At 40.3% G+C, this 19,569-nt stretch overlaps 1 protein-coding gene across 9 annotated transcripts in view; it reads left to right on the top strand.

Annotated features, from left to right (window-relative positions):
- Positions 1-19,569, top strand: part of ARHGAP17 (Rho GTPase activating protein 17) — a 130,400-nt gene that overhangs the window by 89,818 nt on the left and 21,013 nt on the right. For all 9 annotated transcript variants that reach the window (XR_003568919.1, XR_003568918.1, XR_003568917.1 and 6 more), the window contains exons 5-16: positions 222-333; positions 952-1,028; positions 2,269-2,380; positions 2,946-3,014; positions 3,200-3,281; positions 11,373-11,500; positions 11,951-12,062; positions 13,215-13,296; positions 14,219-14,299; positions 16,855-16,968; positions 18,124-18,215; positions 18,372-18,525. Coding sequence is in view for 6 of the 9 variants with exons in the window: in XM_027859765.1 (XP_027715566.1) it covers positions 222-333; positions 952-1,028; positions 2,269-2,380; positions 2,946-3,014; positions 3,200-3,281; positions 11,373-11,500; positions 11,951-12,062; positions 13,215-13,296; positions 14,219-14,299; positions 16,855-16,968; positions 18,124-18,215; positions 18,372-18,525 (1,215 nt within the window). In the remaining 3 variants the exon portion in view is untranslated. The remainder of the gene's footprint in view (positions 1-221; positions 334-951; positions 1,029-2,268; positions 2,381-2,945; positions 3,015-3,199; positions 3,282-11,372; positions 11,501-11,950; positions 12,063-13,214; positions 13,297-14,218; positions 14,300-16,854; positions 16,969-18,123; positions 18,216-18,371; positions 18,526-19,569) is intronic.

Raw genomic sequence — 19,569 nt, 5'->3', positions numbered from 1 at the left:
CACACCCATAGTCACCCACTTCTGAAGAGAAAAAAGGGTATATTTTCTGTTCTTTGGAAACAGATTTGGTCAAACTGTTTTAGTTCTTTTCATTTACATTGCAGTCTTTGTATTTCATTTATACAGAGCCTGTTGTTAACAGTGATATTCAACTGTATAATTTATTAGTAGCACTTAGTTTCTTAATGACTTTTGTTTATTTGAGAGTTTTGCTTTTAAAGGAAAATGCTGGAATCTTGTGGAGAGGCACAGAATCTCTTGGCTCAGGAACTCTCTCAACATGAAGTTTTTGTTGAAAAAGAGATCATGGAACCACTGAGTAATATCGCAGAGGTAAGTTATTTTGTATTATGGTATCAAAGAAATAAAGTTTAATGGTGAAACAAGTTTTATTTTTTTGAGGGGGGGAAAGGCATTTAATGGACTTCAGCTTGAATGAACGTGGGTGAGCAAGTGTATTTCGTCATTATATGTATGTATATGTGTATATCTATTTCTCTGGATATAGATACATATTATCCACATACACACACACAAACACACAACGTTTTCTTTCAGATTGGCTTGTATTACTTAATGCTTAGCTAGCTGAAATTTCACCAGTGTGGATATTGTTCTACGTACCCATTTTAAAATCCCTTCGTACCTTGGTAGATGATTTGCTGAAGAAAAAAATATCCCTCATCAGACAGGCAAACTTCATATTGGTATGTAGCTGAAAGACACACAGCCCATTGCCAGACCTATACTTGAAGACTTTCCTGCTGGATAGGGACTGTTGGAACCTTTGCTCCACTGGTACAGCCTTCAGGAATCCAGGGCCCTTCTCTGCTCCACAGTGAGGCATTAGAGGACTTTATTAAAAGTTTAAAATGTGTTTTTCTAGTCAGTATTTTAAGATGTTTTTTCTTAACCTGAAATTGATAACATTTCATTCTGTCTTTGTTCCAGGTGGATATCCCAAACATTCAGAAACAAAGGAAACAGCTTTCTAGATTGGTATTAGACTGGGATTCTGTCAGAGCTAGGTAAACACAGAAGGTTGCTAACACACTATTCCCTCAAGTTTCTAGCAGCTTTAGCCACCTAGATCACTTTCAGCAGCAGTGCCATGTCCCACAACTCATGTTTTACTTATAGAGGAGGCCTTCATGATGTCAAAAAGGGCAAGATGAGGAAAAGAAGGAAAAGCCTTTGTTTTTGAATGTGGGTTCTGTTCCCAGTTATTAGAAGCCCAATTAGGATTTTCCATAATGGAGACTACTTTTTCAAAGTATCCCATTCTACTTTTAAACAGCTCTAGTTAAGCTGTTCCTTCTTATTGAACCCAAATCTACCTCCCTTTCCAACCATTGATCTATTTTGGGGGGAGGCAGGGCAATGGGGTGAAATGACGTACCCAGGGTCACACAGCTAGTTAAGTGTCAAGTATCTGAGGCCAGATTTGAACGCAGGTCCTCCTGACTCCAGAGCTGGTGTTCTATTCACCGCGCCACCTGGTTGCCCCCATTGCTCTGTTTTCTGGAGTCAAACAGACCAACTCTGTTCCACCTGACCATCCTTTAAGGATCTGAAGATTTCTGTTAGGCCTCCTCTTAAGTTTTTCTTCTCTAAGCTAAATATCCATAGTTCTTTCAGCCATTCCTTATGTGAGATAATTTCACATCCCATTGGTCACCCTTATCCAGACACATTTTCAGTGGCCTTCCTAAAATGTGGTACTCAGCAAACACAATATTTCAGGTGTTATCCAACAAGGAAACGATGTGGTGGAACTTTTGTACTTTTGTTATTATGGGGTGGCAGAATGCTCATATACAGAAAGTAGGTGAGTGTCTAAAGAGCTGATATGGCAGTGATGTATACTTTTCCCAGAAAGGCGTCTGAAAGCCTAACCCTAACCCTAACCCTACTTGAAGTAGGGGTTTGGAGCTAGAAAATGGAGTGAGATCTAACAACACACTTAGTTGCTCATGGGCAGGAATTTGGCAGTCTTTCAGTAGTGCCTGTAGGTAAGAGAAAGGAGTTGTTTTAAGGGGTTATTTGTGAAGAAAATACCCTGCTAGGAGAAAACAAATTTGACCTCAAAATTGGCTATCCTTGATGGTGTTCATTTACCCCATTCCCCAGCCTTTTCTCAGAGACATTCTGAACTTTTGTACTCAAGGAGAAAAGACTTTTCAGGGTATAGCATGTGTCCCAATAGGGGAGTTTTTATAAGCTTGGATTTACAAAGCCAACTTTGATTTAGTCTTCTTTGATTTGCAGGTGGAACCAGGCACACAAGTCGTCAGGAACTAACTTTCAGGGACTTCCTTCAAAGATAGACTCTTTAAAAGAAGAGATGGATGAGGCTGGCAATAAAGTAGAACAATGCAAGGTATATTAGCTTAATAACAACAGCAGCCTGTTAGAAATATAACATTGAATATTAGTACAAAGTTCTACATTTTCCTGATAAATATTTACATTTAAATTGATTTCCGTGCAAAAAAGTATCATAACACCACGTTAGTCATTTTTGCTACACCCCCGTCAGGATTCTCTGTCTGTTTATTCTCTTTTACATTTCCTCATATGCTCACTGTTAGATGGTGCTCCATTCTTCTAGGACTTTTTCCTATATTATTTTATAAAGATCTTTCCAGATTTCTTGATATTCTTCATATTTTCAGTCGCAATTGCATTGTAATATTCTGTTGCGTTGACATTCTGTAGTTTATTAATGATTTCCCTCTTGTGCATTTAGGTTGCTTCCAGCCTTTTGGCTTCACATATATTGCTATAATGAAAATCCTTGAACGTTCTCAGTTAATCCTTTTTTGTTCTCAGTAACATTTTCAGGATGTATTGTCAGTAATTAAAGTATTGGGCACAAAGGGTATTATTATTATTTTTGTAACCTTTATCACAGATTCTTTCTTCTACCCTTCTACTTAATCCAGGATCAGCTTGCCGCGGACATGTATAACTTTGTGGCTAAAGAAGGGGAGTATGCCAGATACTTTGTTACGGTATGTCTGTTTATTCTCCAGTGAAATGTTCAGTTTTACAAAAATGAACCGTCTGTTTTGTTTGAATACCTGGACCATGTTTTGTCCGTTGAAAACAAAGATGCATTTCTTTTGCTCAACCATGTTGTGGTGTGTTCATCAATGCTAACATTGCCTTTGTTTTTGAATGTGGGTTCTGTTCCCAGTTATTAGAAGCCCAAGCAGATTACCATAGAAAAGCCTTAGCTGTCTTAGAAAAGGCCCTCCCTGAAATCCAGGCCCATCAAGGTAATGTAACTTGTGTTCTTGCCTGAATCTTCTCTCTGCCTTTGCCCCCTCTGCAGTCTTCTTCTTCGCCTTGCCTCCTCTGCATGCAGTCCTTAACAGTAATGCCCCCTTTTGTCCTGAAAGTGCTGTTCCCCAGCATACTTTCATCTCTTGCTGCTGCATACTCTAATTCCCTCCAAAAGTAGATTTACCATACTAACAAAACACATGTCTTTCTGAAACCTGTAATCACAGCTTTTGTTTTTGTTTTTGGAGTAGCACCGTGTTATTCTGTCACCTCCTTGAGATAGGTGAAGGTGTTCGATTGCATTATCTTCTCCAGAATCTAATAGTTGAGTTGCTGCAGTATTTAACCCTAGAACTGAAACTTCCAAATCATCAGTTCCCAGAAAGTTACCCTAGAATTTTTTTGAGCATTCTAAAAATCATTGTCATACACTGGCACAGCCGGTAAAGGCTCCACTTCCTGCTGAGGACCAGGCCAGAGCCATTTCTTCGCTATTCTGTTTCTTATCTGTGTGTAGAACTTCTTTCCCAAGAACATCACATATTTGCTTTCTGATCTTGGAGGATTGAAGATCATACCCCCAGGTTAAGAGGACTCTAGAACTTTACCTCGATGATCACTTCTGTGAGGGGGAGTGTGTGTGCGTGCTTGTGTGTGTTAGAGACAGAGAGAGATAGGCAAAGACAGGCAGACTGAGAGAGACAGACAAAAAGCAGATATGAATGGATATGTGCCATTGAAGTTGGTGCTTGGAATTAGAATACTGCTTTACTCATTCTTCAGCCTTAGCTAGACTAGGAGAGCTAAGCTGAACCTGAGCTCTAAACCTGGGAGGTTGTCTATTAAATTCTGTAAAGTTATTATGGATTTCTGGCTTGTACTGAAGCTTTTTGTTTATAGAAATAGAAAACCAATGGTAAAGTTCCAGATCGAGCAGTTTGGAGTTCTTGGCAGACCAGACTGTGAGGTCTGCACAGACCCAGGGCACATGTGTCTCACTCATCCTTTCTACCAAAGATTTGGCAGATTTCTGAGATTTCTCATGCTCAGTTCTTAAATGACCTAAATTTCCAAGTTTCTTATGATGGTGGTGCTAAGAAATGTACATTAAATTGTTGGTGTGTGGTGAACTAATGTATGTAAAGTTGGTAGAGCAAGAGACTAACATAGCAAACTGAGCTTAGGAAAGTACAGACTATCGTAAGAGTAGTTTACAGGAATCGGTTCAGGCAAATTGTAGGCAGTGATGACATGTGTATGCAGATTATGACCAGTGAAGAATGTTGGGCGTGATCAGTAAATCATTGGGAGAAAACTTGGAGCCAGTAATAGTTGACATCTATGTAGATCTTCAGGGTTTGTTTACAAAGTGTTTTTCCTTTCTACAACCCAGTGCAAATACCATTATCTCTATTTTCTAGATGAGGAAATGGGCTTGAGGTTGTGACTTACTCAAGGTTACATGGCCACAGGTGTCAAGAACTACTGCTCAGATCCTGACCTTAACCCCAAGAGTCTCTGTACTATTCTGCCTGTCAGTGAAACATGAAATAGGAGAGTTTTAAACCAGTGACCTTTGCTGCTCATGAATTGAATTTGTTCAGAATATTCAATCAGAAAGATAAGTTTAGGGTCTATCACAGAAAAGGCTAGTTGGAGTGCCTTCCACAGGCCTTAGCAGGAAGCATGTGTGGCCACTTAAGAGATTGTTGTAGGGTGGATGTCCAGGGTGTGGTGGAGAAAGGAGATAGGTATTTCATGAGTGTGTTCAGAGGTGATAGTGAGAGTCCTTCACAAGCATTTGGGAAATCCTATACTTGGAGTGGCCATATCTGGTCTCTGTGGCCCCCTTTTTGTAGTATCCCTTAGGAGATGTTTTTCAGAAGATCATCTCATTAAAGATCATCAATCAATGAGAATTTACTAAGTGCTTAGTCTGTGCCAGGCCCTTTGCTAGGTACAGGGGGATCCAAGTACAAAGAATGATATATCTGGTGTACCTTTCATGAGAAAACATAAGCCTGAAGAAGTTAGGGAATTTGCCTAAAGTCACACGGTAGTAAGTAAGTGGGGGCTCCTACTTTTTCCTCAAGTTAAACCTAGCTCAGCGATTTCACTGCTTCACAGGACTGACATGTACATTCCCTCAGTCACCACATCTTTCTCTGACACCTCTTCGGTTTCATCTCTCCTGGCTCCTTACCCTCTGCCCCCGCACATACTCAGGTTTTCCTTATTCTGAAAAAAAACCCTTCAGTTGACCCTGCTGCCCTCTAGAATGATTGCCCTATTATTTCTCCTTCCTTTCAATGCTAAGCTTTCAAAAGGAGTGGTCTCTGCCAGAAATCTTCATTTGGTCACCAGCCTTACTCACACCCTAGACCAGTCTGCTACAAGTGGGTTTATTTTTTCTACCACTCTACTAAAACTACTTTCTTGGAGGTCACCAGTAACCTAATTCTTCTTGACCACTCTGTAGGAATTGACACAGGTTTGGAAAACCCTTTCTCAGAAGGTTTCTCTTCCTGGGACTTTGGTCTTAGATTGCTTTCCTACTTTTCCCCCTACTCTCTGACTTTTCTCATTTGCTGACTCCATTTTGCTGTTCAAAAGCTGGCATTTGCTAAGGTTGAGTCCTATTATCTCTGTAGAACACAAGCTTCCTTAAGGCAGGAACTTACAGTTTTTTTGTCTTTGTGTCTCCGGTGCCTAGACCAGTGCCTGGCATACAGAAGGCACTTGATAAAATCATTGTTGATTCAATGACATATGTATCTGCCCTCTCATGGAATGGAACTCTCATCCACAGCCATAACTTCAGCAACTCTGTTGTCTCTTCCAGTTTTCAGTCCTATGTTCCAAATGGATTTCTAGTTGTCAGCACAAATTCAGTACATATAAAAGAATTTATCATTTCCTGATCCCATTATGTCTCCTCCCCAACCAAACAAAAATTAGATTTTTCATTCCAGTTTATCCATCTCTGCCATTGGTTTACCTACTCTCCCAGGCTTAAAACTTTGGAGTCATTTTATTCATCTTCCATATCCTATCAAACACCGAACTATGATGACTTTTTCCTACAGAATGCCTCATATGATATCTTTCTTCTCAGCTTCACCCACTACTACCCTACAGTGAATCCAGATTACCTCCCACTGGGTATTTCAGGATCAAATCTTTTGCCTAACATTCACGTTTTTTCACTCTAAGGCTCTATTTATCAATTTCCTGATAACAAATTAAATGGTCTGCTTTTTTATGCCTTCCTATATCACACAGTTCCTACCCCACCTCCCATCCTGATTCTTGCTGTTATTCAGTCATTTCAGTCGTGTCTGACTCTTTGTGACCCCTTATGGGTTTTTTTGTTTTGTTTTGGTTTGGCTTGGTTTTTTTGGTGAGACAATTGGGATTAAGTGACTTGCCCAGAGTCACATAGCTAGTGAGTGTATGTGTCTGAGGCCAGATTTGAACTCAGGTCTTCCTGACTCCAGAGCCAATGCTCTATTCTCTGTGCCACCTAGCTACCCCTATTTGGGGTTTTTCTTGCCAAAGATACTAGAATAGTTTGTCATTTCCTTCTCCACATTATTTTACAGGTGAGGAATTCAGGCAAACAGGGTGAAGTGATTTGCCTTGGGTCACACAGCTAGAAAGTGTCTGAGGCTGAATTTGAATTCAGGTCTTTTTGACTCTAGGTGTGGTGCTCTATCCACTGTACCACCTGGTTGCCCTAATTCTTACCCATCTTTCATGACCCAACTCAAGTTCCACCTCCTCTGTGAAACCTTCCCTGACCATTGAAGCCTTCAGTGACCTTTTTTTCCCCAAAAATCCTAAGGTTACCTACTGTCTGTACAGTCATTTGACACTTTCCACATATGCCCTATATTGATAGCTTTTTCTGTATGTCTTGTCTACCCTACTAAAAATATTGGTTCCTTGAGGGGCAGAAACCAGGTCTTCTTCATCTTTGTTTCTCCCACATCACCTACAGTAGTACCTTGTATATAGTAGATGTCCAGTAAATGTCACTTGATGATTAAAATGTTGGAGCATCTCCTTTGGAGGTTGTCCTAGGAATTATTCCTAGATAAAGGAATGTGACCGAGGAGAAAAAAATGTCCAGACTTAATTTTGTGCTATCCCAAGAACTAGACAGGGAGCCAGGGCTGGGTTGCCTAAGGAGGGAAAGTCTTGTCATGGAAAAAGCCCTGGCCTTGGAGTGAAGAAGCAAGTCTGTTAACTTCTCTAGACCTCAGTTTCCTTATCTACCAAATGGGTATAAATGTGTTTCACTAACTGCACAGAACTTTTGGAAACAAAGCACTTTGTAAATGGAATAATTCCTAGATGAGCAGGAGGAGTATTGGATTACTGTTTAGTGTCCCACTAGGAACTGGTCCCAGCATTTTCTCTAGGACAACGTGTGCAGCCAAAGCTGAGGCTAGTTGGCTAGGGCACTGTTAGGGTAGGGGCTTCATAGAGTATCTATCCTCTATGCCTTCCTACACTCTTATTTTTCTTTCCTATCTGTTTTCCCCATGCTTCTTCACAATTGTTTTTCCATCTTTCTGTGGTTAACATTTAATCTTTTGTATTTAGTTGAGACTTTGGACTTTGGTGAGACGTGATAGCATTCTTTATTCACATACATTCAGTTCTTCTGAGGATTGCTGGAACACTTGGCTGTCTAAGAAGAGTTGGTGATAGTTTGTGGCTAACAGCTGTTTTTGGGGTTTTTTTTTATTACCCAAGTTACCACAATCCAAATTGTAGGGGCATAGCTAAGGATGTGAATGCTTCATGCTTTTTTTTTTTTTTTTTTTAAAGAATAAAGTATTTTTTTTTTTTGAAGGCAGTTGGGGTTAAGTGACTTGCCCAGGGTCACATAGCTAGTGTCAAATGTTTGGTCTTTAAAAATAAAATATTTTTAACAGGACCTTTCAACAAAATCTGCTTCTTGTACCACATAGTTCTGTCTTCCACAAGCTTGTAAGCTTGTCTACTATGCGTATGGTACTACTCTCAGTTCTGGAAACGTGGAGACAAAAAAGGGAAAAGTTTTGGAAATCATCTGCTAAGGAATGATGATTAAACTGAGAGAGAGAACTAAGACTGAACTAATGATTGATGATTGACCTAAAACAGCTAAGGGAGCAGGGAGAGAGTGGAAGAAGGGAGCCCAGCACAGAGCCTTGAAGGCTGCCCATCCTTAATTTGCAGAAGAATATGGTCTAGGGAGGAGGCTGGGAAGGACCAATCAAAGCAAAGGCCAAGGACAACCAGAGAGGAGAGTAATCTCACCAGGGAATAGATAGCATGTCTAGGAAGGGACTGGGTGAATGGCAGTGTGAGATGTTGCAGAGAGCTGGAGTAGTCCAAGGGTTGAAAGAGGTCTTTGGATTTAGCAGGTAAGAAGTCACTGATAAACTTGGAGAGTCAAGTAAAGGCATTGGAAGCCACATTACAAGGGAGTGAGGAATGGAAGGTAAAGAAAAGGAGGTAATAGATAACTCTAAGAGTCTGGCTGTGAAAGAGAAGAGAAAGAGGATGACAGCTTGAGGGGAGGACCAAGGAAAGCTGAAGCCCCACCTATTTCATTTTGTAGTAAAACTCAAGCCTTCAGAGCTGTATTTCTGTTAGGGAATTATTTTCTCCACCAGGATTAATAAAGGTAATCTAAAATAGACATCATACATCACTTCTAAAAGATCAAGTGCACAGAGTTTTTACCAACTCAGAAAATTTGAGACATCCAGATAGACCTTATTTGCTTCCCTTAGAAAAGAAGAGGTTGAACTGTGGGTTAAGGAGAGTCAGAAAATTGCAGACTTGGGAGCGCCTTTAAAATCCATCTAACACACTCTTTACTTGAGCAAGAGGTCATCTAATCTAATCCATACTTGGCCCAGAATCTTTACTGCAGCATCCTCAACCACTAGCTGTTCATCGGTCTCTTGAAGAGCATACTAATAATGGTCTAGTCTAGCTCAGAAAGCCTTTGTTCTAAAGACTTTGTTATTTCTGACATCGTACGTGATGTGTTCTATGATTCCTTTTAGCTCAATCTACAAGCAATTTAAGTGAGATTCAGCGATAGAACCAAGATTAGTGCTTCTTTCACTTTTATGAAATTGTTTACTTGCTCACAGTAGAACCCCTATTGAGACATATCTTTCCTCTAACTAAAGCTAGTGCTAAGTTTTTTTCCAGAGAAAAAAATGCAGATATTTGTCAACCCAAAACATAAGATTATAGAATGTCAGATCTAGAAATGACCTTACACATCACCTAATCCAAACTCTTACTTTACAGTGAACAAAATCGTGCTCCAAGTTACAATGAATTAAGGATGGAGCCAGGACTGGACTCCTAGTTTTCTGATCTCAATTCCAGTCTTTCTCAGGTTTTTCTCACATTTCTGTGGCCATGGGTCTGTCCTTGGCCCTCCTCTCTTATCTCTCCTTTCTTCCCTGGCAATGTCCTTCACCCCTATCATTTGAAGTCCCACTTCTATGCAGATGACCACTCTCCCACCCCACCCCCGCCCTAAAGTCTGTCTATTCAGACTTGACCTCTCCTGTGTTATAGATCTGTACCCTCAACTTTCTCTAGAATTTTTTCAGTTGGTTGTCCCACCAGTTAATCAGCAAACATATTGAGTACTCTGCTAGATACTGAGAGTGCAGACACGGACAGTCCTGACCCCAAGGAGCTTACTGTCCAGGGGAACAACATGTACCTCAAGCAGCGCTCATTTTCCATGTCCCTTAAGCTAGCGTTTCTGTCTGAGGCACACCCACCAGTTCAGGGGGTGAATGAAAGCTCACAACCTGAGAGTCTTCTTTGATTCTTTCCTCTCCCTCTCCACTTACATCCATTCAGTTACTAAGGCCCATTGATTCCACCTCCACGACATCTCTGACATCCAGCCCATCCGCCCTTATTGCTGCCTCCTTGGACGGCTGGAATAGCCTCTTTAAGGTCTTCCTCCCTCTACATTCTCTCACCTCTGATCCATCATTCAAATGCTGCAGGACTGTTTTTCTTATGTATAAGTATGTCATTCCTCTGCTCAAGAGTTTTCACTAGCTCTATATCTTACTGAGTCAGGCCTTAACTCCTCTGTGTGGTGTTTGAGGTCCTCTAAAATTAGGTTCCACCCTCCTCCCTTCTAGCTTCATCTCTTTCCACACATTACTGCTCCAGCTAAACCAGACTGTTCCATCCAAATCCGTTATCGCATTTGCATTCCCTTCTTACATCTTTGTGCCTCTGCTCAGTCTGTTCTTTGTTCCTAGAATGTCTTTTGTCACCCTCTTTGCCTGTCCTGTGAAGTATGCTGTCACCTCTGTGAAGCCTATCCTGATCCCACCTCCTCACCCCAATCTCAAGTAGCAATTTGTGTTGTAACTTTCTCCTGTTACTTACCAGCCTCTATGTTTCATGTCTCCCTCCAGCCTGGAAGTTCTAAGGGGAGGGAACCGTTGCCCATTTAATCTTTGTCTTTCCCCCATGATCTAGAATAGTTCCTGTTATGCAGTAGGTACTTAGTGAATGTTTATTTTCTTTGTCTTTTCCCCACAGTAAGCAAGGTAGCTCCAGCTTGCTGCTTGGCCCTAGCTTGTGCATAATGAAACCAGAGGGCAGTTCTGACTCACAGAACAGGGACATTATAATGCCAGTGAGAGAGATTCAGAAATGGATACAACAGAGCCCCTGTCTTCAGGGAACTTGAAGTCTTGTTAGGAAGATAAGCACAGACACAAGTGATGATAATAGAAAATAGAGCATAATTGCATTTTAAAAGTACAAAGTTCTCTTTTGAGGGGGAAAGACCACAAAATGTAGTCTTCTGGGGAGTGGGGTTGGGTAGAGTGGAGTGAGGGAAAGCTTACTGAAGTGGCATTTAAGTGACCTTACAAAGATTAGTAAGCTCTCAGCTAGAACATATCTTTCTTTTTATCCCAAGTACATCCTGCTAATTTCCTGAAGTTCATCTCTGGTGGTAGGGGATGTGCATGGACTTGTGACAAAATAAATTATTGATTGCCTTCCTCACTGTTATGCTGCTGTAGATAAATGGGCAGAAAAGCCTGCCTTCGGAACGCCGTTAGAAGAGCACCTGAAACGGAGTGGGCGGGACATCGCACTGCCCGTTGAAGCCTGTGTGATGCTACTCTTAGAAACTGGCATGAAGGAGGAGGTATGAGACTTCTTCCGATACTGCCCAGAGTACTCCTGCCCCTCCACTGTGTCCCCTTCCCCTTTGATTCTCTCTCTCTTTTTCCTTTCACTTCAAGGACAAAGATTGAGTACATCCTTTGTCCTTAATATTCTTTGGTTTGAAGTGTGTCCTTTTAGGTATATGACCTTGTGAAGTTCTTTCCCCTTTTAGGCCCTCAGTTTTCTCATTTGTAAATTGAAGGAGATGGTTTCTGAAAGCCCTTCTAGTTCTGAAGTCTTATATTCTAGGGTTCCTTCCTTTCTAGGATCTTATATTCTCGGTTTCCTTTCCGCTCTGATGTCTTATCTTCTTAGGCCCCTTCCAGTTCTGACATTCCATGTTTTAAAGTCCCTTCCAGGTCTGACCTTGCATGTTCTCAGGTTCTTTCAGCGAGACTCCTCATGCTTCTATAATTGTTGCCTTATATAGGGCCTTTTCAGAATTGGGGCTGGAGCATCCAAGTTAAAGAAGCTAAAAGCAGCTTTAGACTGCTCTACATCTCAGCTGGATGAGTTTTATTCAGACCCACATGCTGTCGCAGGTAAACTCTGAGAACGTACGGAACCAATCACCATCTCACCAGTGTTAGAGGTTCTTAGCTTTCGTTACATCATGGAACCCTTTGGCAGTCTGGTAAAGCCTCTGGACCCCTCCTGAGAATCCTGTTTTTAAAAGCATAAAGTAAAATACATAGTATTACAAAGGAAACCAATTATATTGAAATTCAGTTTTTTAATAGTTTTAATAGTTTTTAATAGTTTTTTAAAAATTACAGACTCCGGGTTAAGAACCTTGGGCTAAATGATGGCAGATGAGTGACATAGTCTCAGATGATGCTTCAGAACTGATGAACAGATACACTCTATTTAACTTTGATGTAAAACTGAAGTTTCCTCCTGGCCAGATTTCCTGGGATTCAAGGAAAGAGTTTGCCTGAGTGGACACATCTTGTCCAGTCACTTTGTAAAAATTGAGGTAGTATTGATAATGGTATATTTTTCCTCACTGGGAAGGCAGCGGGATAGTGGGGAGAGCACCATGCTCAGCGTCAGAGGTCCCTGAGGCACAAGCCTTGGCCTCAGGATGGGCTGTGTGACCCTGGCAGACTATTTCACATCACTGTCCGCTTTCTCATGTGAGAAAGATATATCGATGAATAAATCAATAAACCATCATTTATTGAGCACCTAATGGATAATCATATGGCAGGAAGTGTGTTGGGTTCTGGAAATACAAATGTAAGACAGTTCCTACCCTCAAGGAGCATTCTGATAGGGGGAGGTATTACCTAATATGTAGATTACCCACCTCACGGGGTAGTGTGAAGAAAGTTCTTTATAAACCAGAAAGGATCTTTAGCCTATGTGAGTAGTTGTTGTCCTGTCTCCTTTCCCAGACGTGCAGATCTGCTTGGAGAAATCATTGTCTCTTAGGAGCTGCTTCTGGAGCATGCAGAGTATCTACTGCTCCCTCAATATGTTTTCAAGGGAACAGAGGGTTTGCTTTATAAACTTCAGGACTTTTCTCCCCATCCCACCCTCATTATGTTTTAAAAAGAAGCAAAGTAGTCAAAATATTTAAAAGCTTTTTTTTTTTAAAGGAAGTCTTGCATCGACACTGCGTGTGTCTGTGTGGTGCATATATATATATACATATACATATACACACTAAGGGGAAATTGATGTCATTTCAGGTGCCTTGAAGTCCTATTTACGGGAATTGCCTGAACCTTTAATGACTTTTAATCTTTATGAAGAATGGACTAAAGTGGCTAGGTAAGGTGATGAAAAATTGCTTCCCTGTCAGTAGGGAGAGCACTGGACTTCAAGTCAGAAGACTTGGGTTTGAGTCATGATTCTGATACTTGCTGGCTGTGTTGCCTTGGGCAAGGCCTATCACCTCTCTGAACCCCGATACTTTTGTCTATAAAATACACCTACTATCTCTCAAGGTTGTTATGAAGAAAGTGAATTTTAAACTGTGAAGTTCTATAGAAATGTAAGATTTTATTATCATCAGCAGGTAAACACAATCAAAAATTACCCTCTCAGATCCTCACAACATAATCCTGCCATTCCTTTACTTTTTTGATGACAATTTATAAATAAATCAGTGTTTTAATACACATTCCAACACTTAGGAGTTATGAGCAAGTCTATTAATCTTTCTGAGCCTCAATTTCCTCATTTGTAAAATGAGAAAACCACTTGAAGAATTGTGAGGAAATAGCTTTATAAATCTTCAAGTGTCCTGTAAACATGAGTTGTCATTATTAGCAATATCAGTCAGTAAACATTTATTAAGCACCTATTGTATGTCAGGCTCTATACTAAGTTCTGGGAATAAAAAGAGAAGCGAAAGAACAGTCCCTATCTTCAGGGAGTTTACAATCTAATGGGGGAGACAGCCTGCAAAGAAATATATAAAAGGCAAGCTATATACAGGATGAATAGAAAGTAATTAACAGAGGGAAGGCACCAGAATTAAGAGGGGTTAGGAAAGGTTCCTAGAGAAGGTAGGATTTTAGTTGTGACTGAAGGAAGCCAGGGAGGTCATTAGTTGGAGCAGAGGAGAGAGAGAGCCTATAGGATAACCAGAGAGAATGCCTGGAGCCAAGAGATGGAGTGTTTTGTTTGTGTCACTTTAATCAAAGAATATTTTGATAAATTTCATAAATTATGAACTTTTTTGCTTCAGTGTGCAGGATCCAGACAAAAAACTTCAAGATTTGTGGAGCATATGCCAGAAATTGCCAAAGCCAAATTTTGCCAATTTCAGGTTTGTATCATTGCTGTGTTTTTTACCGTGATCCAATTCTCACCTAGCAAAAATGGCAGCACAACAAAGACATTTCAGGGCCCTCCTATTGGTCCATTTAACCTAGTAGGACAGACTATTTGGGACAGTGCTTTCATTGTAGTAGGGATCTCACTTTTACTGTTATTATTCATATGCTGTTTGGTACCAAAACAATTGACCTGAAAATGCTGATCAGCTGAATTTTCTGCTTAACTATGGGTTAATCCATTCATTGAGTGAAATTTGCCTGTGAGTGAGGTCGATGTTCCAGTTGAGAAAATAGTGACTTTGCCTTCGGAATTTGCTTTGAACTAGTTTATTCTAATTCACTACTCTTCATTAATTCATTCATTTTTATCAAGGAATATCTTCAAGCCATTAGACAATACATCAGCTTTAGGTCAACACACTTTGTTTTGTTTAAAATTTTTTTTTTACTATATATGAATTTTATTAACAAACACAAACATTCAGACACACAAAGAACAAAAAGGAGGACTGCATATGAAATGGTATCTTTGTTACTTGAATCAACATACTAGGAAAGAGGGTGTAGTAGGCAGAGCACCGCCTGGGAGTCAGGTCTTCTGGAATCCCAGCCTGGCTCTGCTGCCATCTAAGGTAGATAAGGCCCCTTTCTTTCTTTGAGCCTCAGTTCATTCATCTGTGAAATGAAGATAATGGATTAGATGATCTTGTAGGGGTCCTGCTGGCTCTGGTAGTCAATGTCCCTCTTAGGCCCACGTGTCTATTTCTCTAGGTAATGGACTAGAGACTAATGAATGTAGACAAATGGTAAGCCTAGTAGGAAGAATAAAAGCTCTCCTCTAGCTTCTGCAAAAGTCTCTGAAAAGGACAAGAATTTAAAAATAAATTCTGATTAGGAATGCTTCAGTCTGACCAGTGATCCTAAAAAATAATGGTTCAGTTAGAAAATTTTTGTTAAAATAATCGCATTGAAAGAAGCAATCATAAAAGTGTAAATCAGATTTCTTCTCTCTCTTCTAATTGGCTTTACTCATTCTGTTAGCTGTATTGTACCATGATTTTTAAAATTACAGGATGGTCTTTTTTTATGTCATAGTAAGAAGTAAAATTCTAATTGATGTTAAGTGTATTTTGCTTTATGAAATAAGTTTGTTCCCTGAAATTTGGGCATAGAACAAATTTTGTAAAATGAATCATTTTCCTGTTGACTTCCTATATAAAAGCAGTTATTTCAAAGTGGATTTTTTAAAACTCCCTGAAACAAAATAAAGTCATATTTAGAATGCAGAAAACCTTTTAAACCCATATCTTTAACCAAAAAGTGATTTGTTTTTCAATTAAACAAAAATACTCAAAGCGCCAGGGTTTGAATCCTGACTCTACCATATACTGCCTGGGCAACGTTGGGCCCCTCCCTTCTCCTCCCCTCCCCAACCCTCCGCGCCCCTCTCCTCTCTGCTTCGCTTTCTTTCCCACCAATAAATGAGAATGACCTATGTATCAAAGGCCATGCTTACCTTCCTTTTCCATTCTATGTCTCCTGTAGGCTGCCAGTGGTCCCGGTCAATGCCTCATCCCCCCAAGCCCACTGAAGTCTCACTGTAGATTGAAGGTGGCCCTTTGTTCAGGAAGGTTTTTTCAGTATAGTGCAAAGTCTGATAGTCGAATCTGTGTCTGTCATCCATGGACCAGCTAACCAAGTGCAGAGAGGTTTATAACCAAATTGTTACCTGTCAAATGATGTTACATTTTTGACCGCAGCAACTTACAAAACATGTCCCCAGAGACCTAGAGTGAATTAGTTCACATGGGTAGGCGGAGGTGGGAAAGATGTCACACAAACAAAATGACAAATTTTGTGAAATATTTCCATATTTTAAAGTGCCAAACCTAGAATGTCAGCATTAACATAGAGTGAGTGCTAAGGCCTGGAGTCAGGAAGTCCTGGGTTCAAGTCCTGTTTCTGACACTACCCCAGAGTCCTGGGCAGTCGTGTAACCTCTTTGTAGCTGGGGGAGAATAAAGGGAGGGTACTAAAGGGACTTAACCTACAAGAGCATGGACATGGGCAGGTTCCAGGCTCTATTTGGAGGGAGGGCTTCTACTCCTGGAGTTCTCCCATGGTTAAGAAATTATCCTTCATGCATTTGTATGATATTTCAAAGCTTCAAATAGATCTCCTTTGAATACCACTTACGCTTGTGACTCTTAGAGTGGCCTCTGATCCTGTTTTGTACGAGTGCTCCTGGTAGCCACATTGTTATAATTAATGAGGAGGGAGGGGCAAGACCAAGAAAAAATTTCTGCCATGATCATAGAATAGATTCAGGCTGCTGGGGGGTTCCTGGTTCTTTTCAGTGGATATTTGAAAAACTTAGACAGTAACCTCTTTTAAGTAGAAATCTAGCCTGTCTTTTGACACACAGACCACAAAAACTATCTTTATCACTTAACTGATCTGAATATTCTAGTCAAATCATGCTTTGTTATTTTGCTCCCACGGAGTGAAGAGCAGATCTGATGGTGGCTGCTTTTTTCTTTGGCAGGTATCTAATCAAGTTTCTAGCAAAGCTTGCGCAGACCAGTGATGTTAACAAGATGACACCTAGCAACATCGCAATAGTGTTGGGCCCTAACTTGCTATGGGCCAAAACTGAAGGGTAAGTGACTGTTTTCCCTCACGCCTAGTACTTGCTTCAGAAAAGAGGAAAGTCAAACTGGAAATTCAAAGTCTAACCCAACAAGGGCTACCCAGAAGTTGATGGAAACGGTCATTTGAGATCAGTTGCCCTGTTGTCCACAACAACCATTGGAGTGGCCTCCACTTCCCCACTACCTGGCTGTTGGATCCTCCATGTTTTCCTCTCCCAACCCTCTACCACCACAGAAGCTGCCCACTCACTAGAATAGCCATCCCAGGTCAGGTTTCAATGAAGCTTAAGGATTCAGGTCTCTCAAGACATGGGTTCCAGGAAGATTGGGAACTCCAAGCCGTTTTCCTTTGTTGCGTCTGTTTCCTTACTTCCTATTCTCTTAGCCCTTTGCAGTCCGACATCTGATCCCACTATTTTACTGAAATTGCTCTTTTTAAAGTTAAAAACTCATAAAGCCAGTGGCCTTTTTTTTCAGGGTCCATTCTGCTTTACCCACTTGCAGCTTTTGACATAATGTTTCTTGTGATCCTCTTCTCCCTTACTTCCCCTCCTACCTGTTTCACCTCAGTTTCTTTTGCTTCTTCATCCTCCCCTTCCTGTCCTCTAAAAGTGGGCAACTCCCAAGATTCTGTCTTGAGCCTCTTTGCTTCTCCTTTCCTCTCCTCCACTCTCCTCCTTTCTGTAAATCCTACAGAGAAGATCCACCTAGTATACTAGAGGCTTTCCTCTAGTTGCTCAAACAGTCATTCCTTAACTTATTCATTTAGTAAATATTAAGCCTATGTTAAGTCTTCTGCTGGATACTAGAGGATATGCAAATCTCCCTACCTTCATCATGTTCATAGGCAGTAACGTTAAATGTTGTCTTGAGGCTATGCCAGTACAGAGTTCAGGCTGTCCACCTATGTACACAGATCAGTGTAATATAGAGTGTACAGTAATAAAGATGTGAAATAGCCCATTCAAAGGGGTTTCTCCCCATTATCTCTCTCCTTTAGAGGGGTAGTTGGCCCAGCGCTGCATGGATTTAACATTTTCATTGCCTGCCTAGAATTTTTTCTCCTTTCTGAATTACTGGAGTGATACTGTAGTAATGAATACAGCGAGCATTGTAGTCATTATTCATCAGAAACACTTATGCTTCTTACATTTCGGTTCTAGATCTCTTGCAGACATGGCAGCAGCAACATCTGTTCATGTGGTGGCAGTAATTGAGCCAATAATTCAGCATGCCGACTGGTTCTTTCCTGAAGGTAAAGATTTCCGGTGGGGGGAGGGGTGGGACAAACACCAGCTCTGTCCCGTATTGTTCTCCAGGCTATGGGTTGGATGATCGTAGAGACCTTTCTCTCAGGTTCTTTAAGTGGGGCCATGCACCTTAATATCTTCCTGTATTTGTCTTTCTGCAGAGGTGGATTTTAATGTGTCAGGAGCATTTGTAGGTCCAGCCTCGAGCTCAAATCACTTACCCCACACTGGGAATGACTATGACACAGGCACTCTGGAAAGGAAGAGGCCAGCCAGCATGGCGGTAATGGAAGGAGACTTGCTGAAGAAGGAGGGGTAGGTTGAGCATAAGTTCTCTCTTTTTAAATCAAGAACAAATTTGTTGGGTCATAATTGATGGTATTTACACTACTGAGCATAACAGATTTTAACCATTTAAAGAATTCTAATCCCAGTTTGGGGTTATGGAGTCTCAATATTTGAAAGGGGTCTTAGAGGTCCTCTAGTCCCATCTCCGTCCCAGTGCATGTTTGCCATCCCTGCCATCCCTGCTAGGTGAACAGCCTGCCACTCTCTCCGTAGAGTGACTCTTCCATACTATCTGGTTGCTAAGCATGGTGCTTGTTCTGGCTTGCTCAGAAGAAGACTCATGAGTGTAGGCAAATTACTCCCCAAGGTCTCAAGCCCTCCTTATTCCTTTTTTACTTGAATATATTCCATATGATACTTTTTTTAAGCTGCATAATCAAAAATAATTTTTTAAAGTTTATGAAGTAAAATGTGGAGTCTGAGAGCACTAAAAATGTTACCCTATATGTCTGCAAATAATTTCTTTGAAAATTAATTTAAAAAACTCTTGAAACTGCAGTTTGGATGATTTACATGTTCTTCAGTTTCATTTGGGAAAATACTGCTTTTGACTTCTACACAGTTTATATAAATCTCACATTGTCTTTATTTTCTTCTTTCCTGCCTCCTGTTTTCTTTTTATAAAATAAAATTTTATTGATAACTTTTGTTTTTATATTGCCTCTCCCACTTTTCTTTTCTTGCTTAAAAAAAAAGAATTGAAATTTTTTAAAAATTTAAGATTTGCTATCAAACACCAATATAACCAATTTAATTTATTTTTGCAACTATTTCTTTTTAAATGAATGTTCATAACATGTTATAATTTTTCAGTTACTCCATCTAATCTTCCATTAAAATTCTTTGTTGGGTCATTCATTCACATTCACTATTTTATGTGATAGTAATTAATGTGTACTGTTCTTTGGATTCTGCTTTTTTTTTTTCTTTTCACATTATTTCACAAAGGCATTTCCAAATTTCTTCTTTTTTTGTATACTTGTCCTATTTTTATTGCCTTATGATCAATTC

The sequence above is a fragment of the Vombatus ursinus genome, unplaced genomic scaffold, assembly GCF_900497805.2.
Source record: "Vombatus ursinus unplaced genomic scaffold, bare-nosed wombat genome assembly UNPS02014171.1, whole genome shotgun sequence".
Classification (NCBI taxonomy): Eukaryota; Metazoa; Chordata; class Mammalia; order Diprotodontia; family Vombatidae; genus Vombatus; species Vombatus ursinus.
The sequence above is the reverse complement of the archived record's forward strand: the minus strand, read 5'-3'. Positions and strand labels throughout refer to the sequence as shown.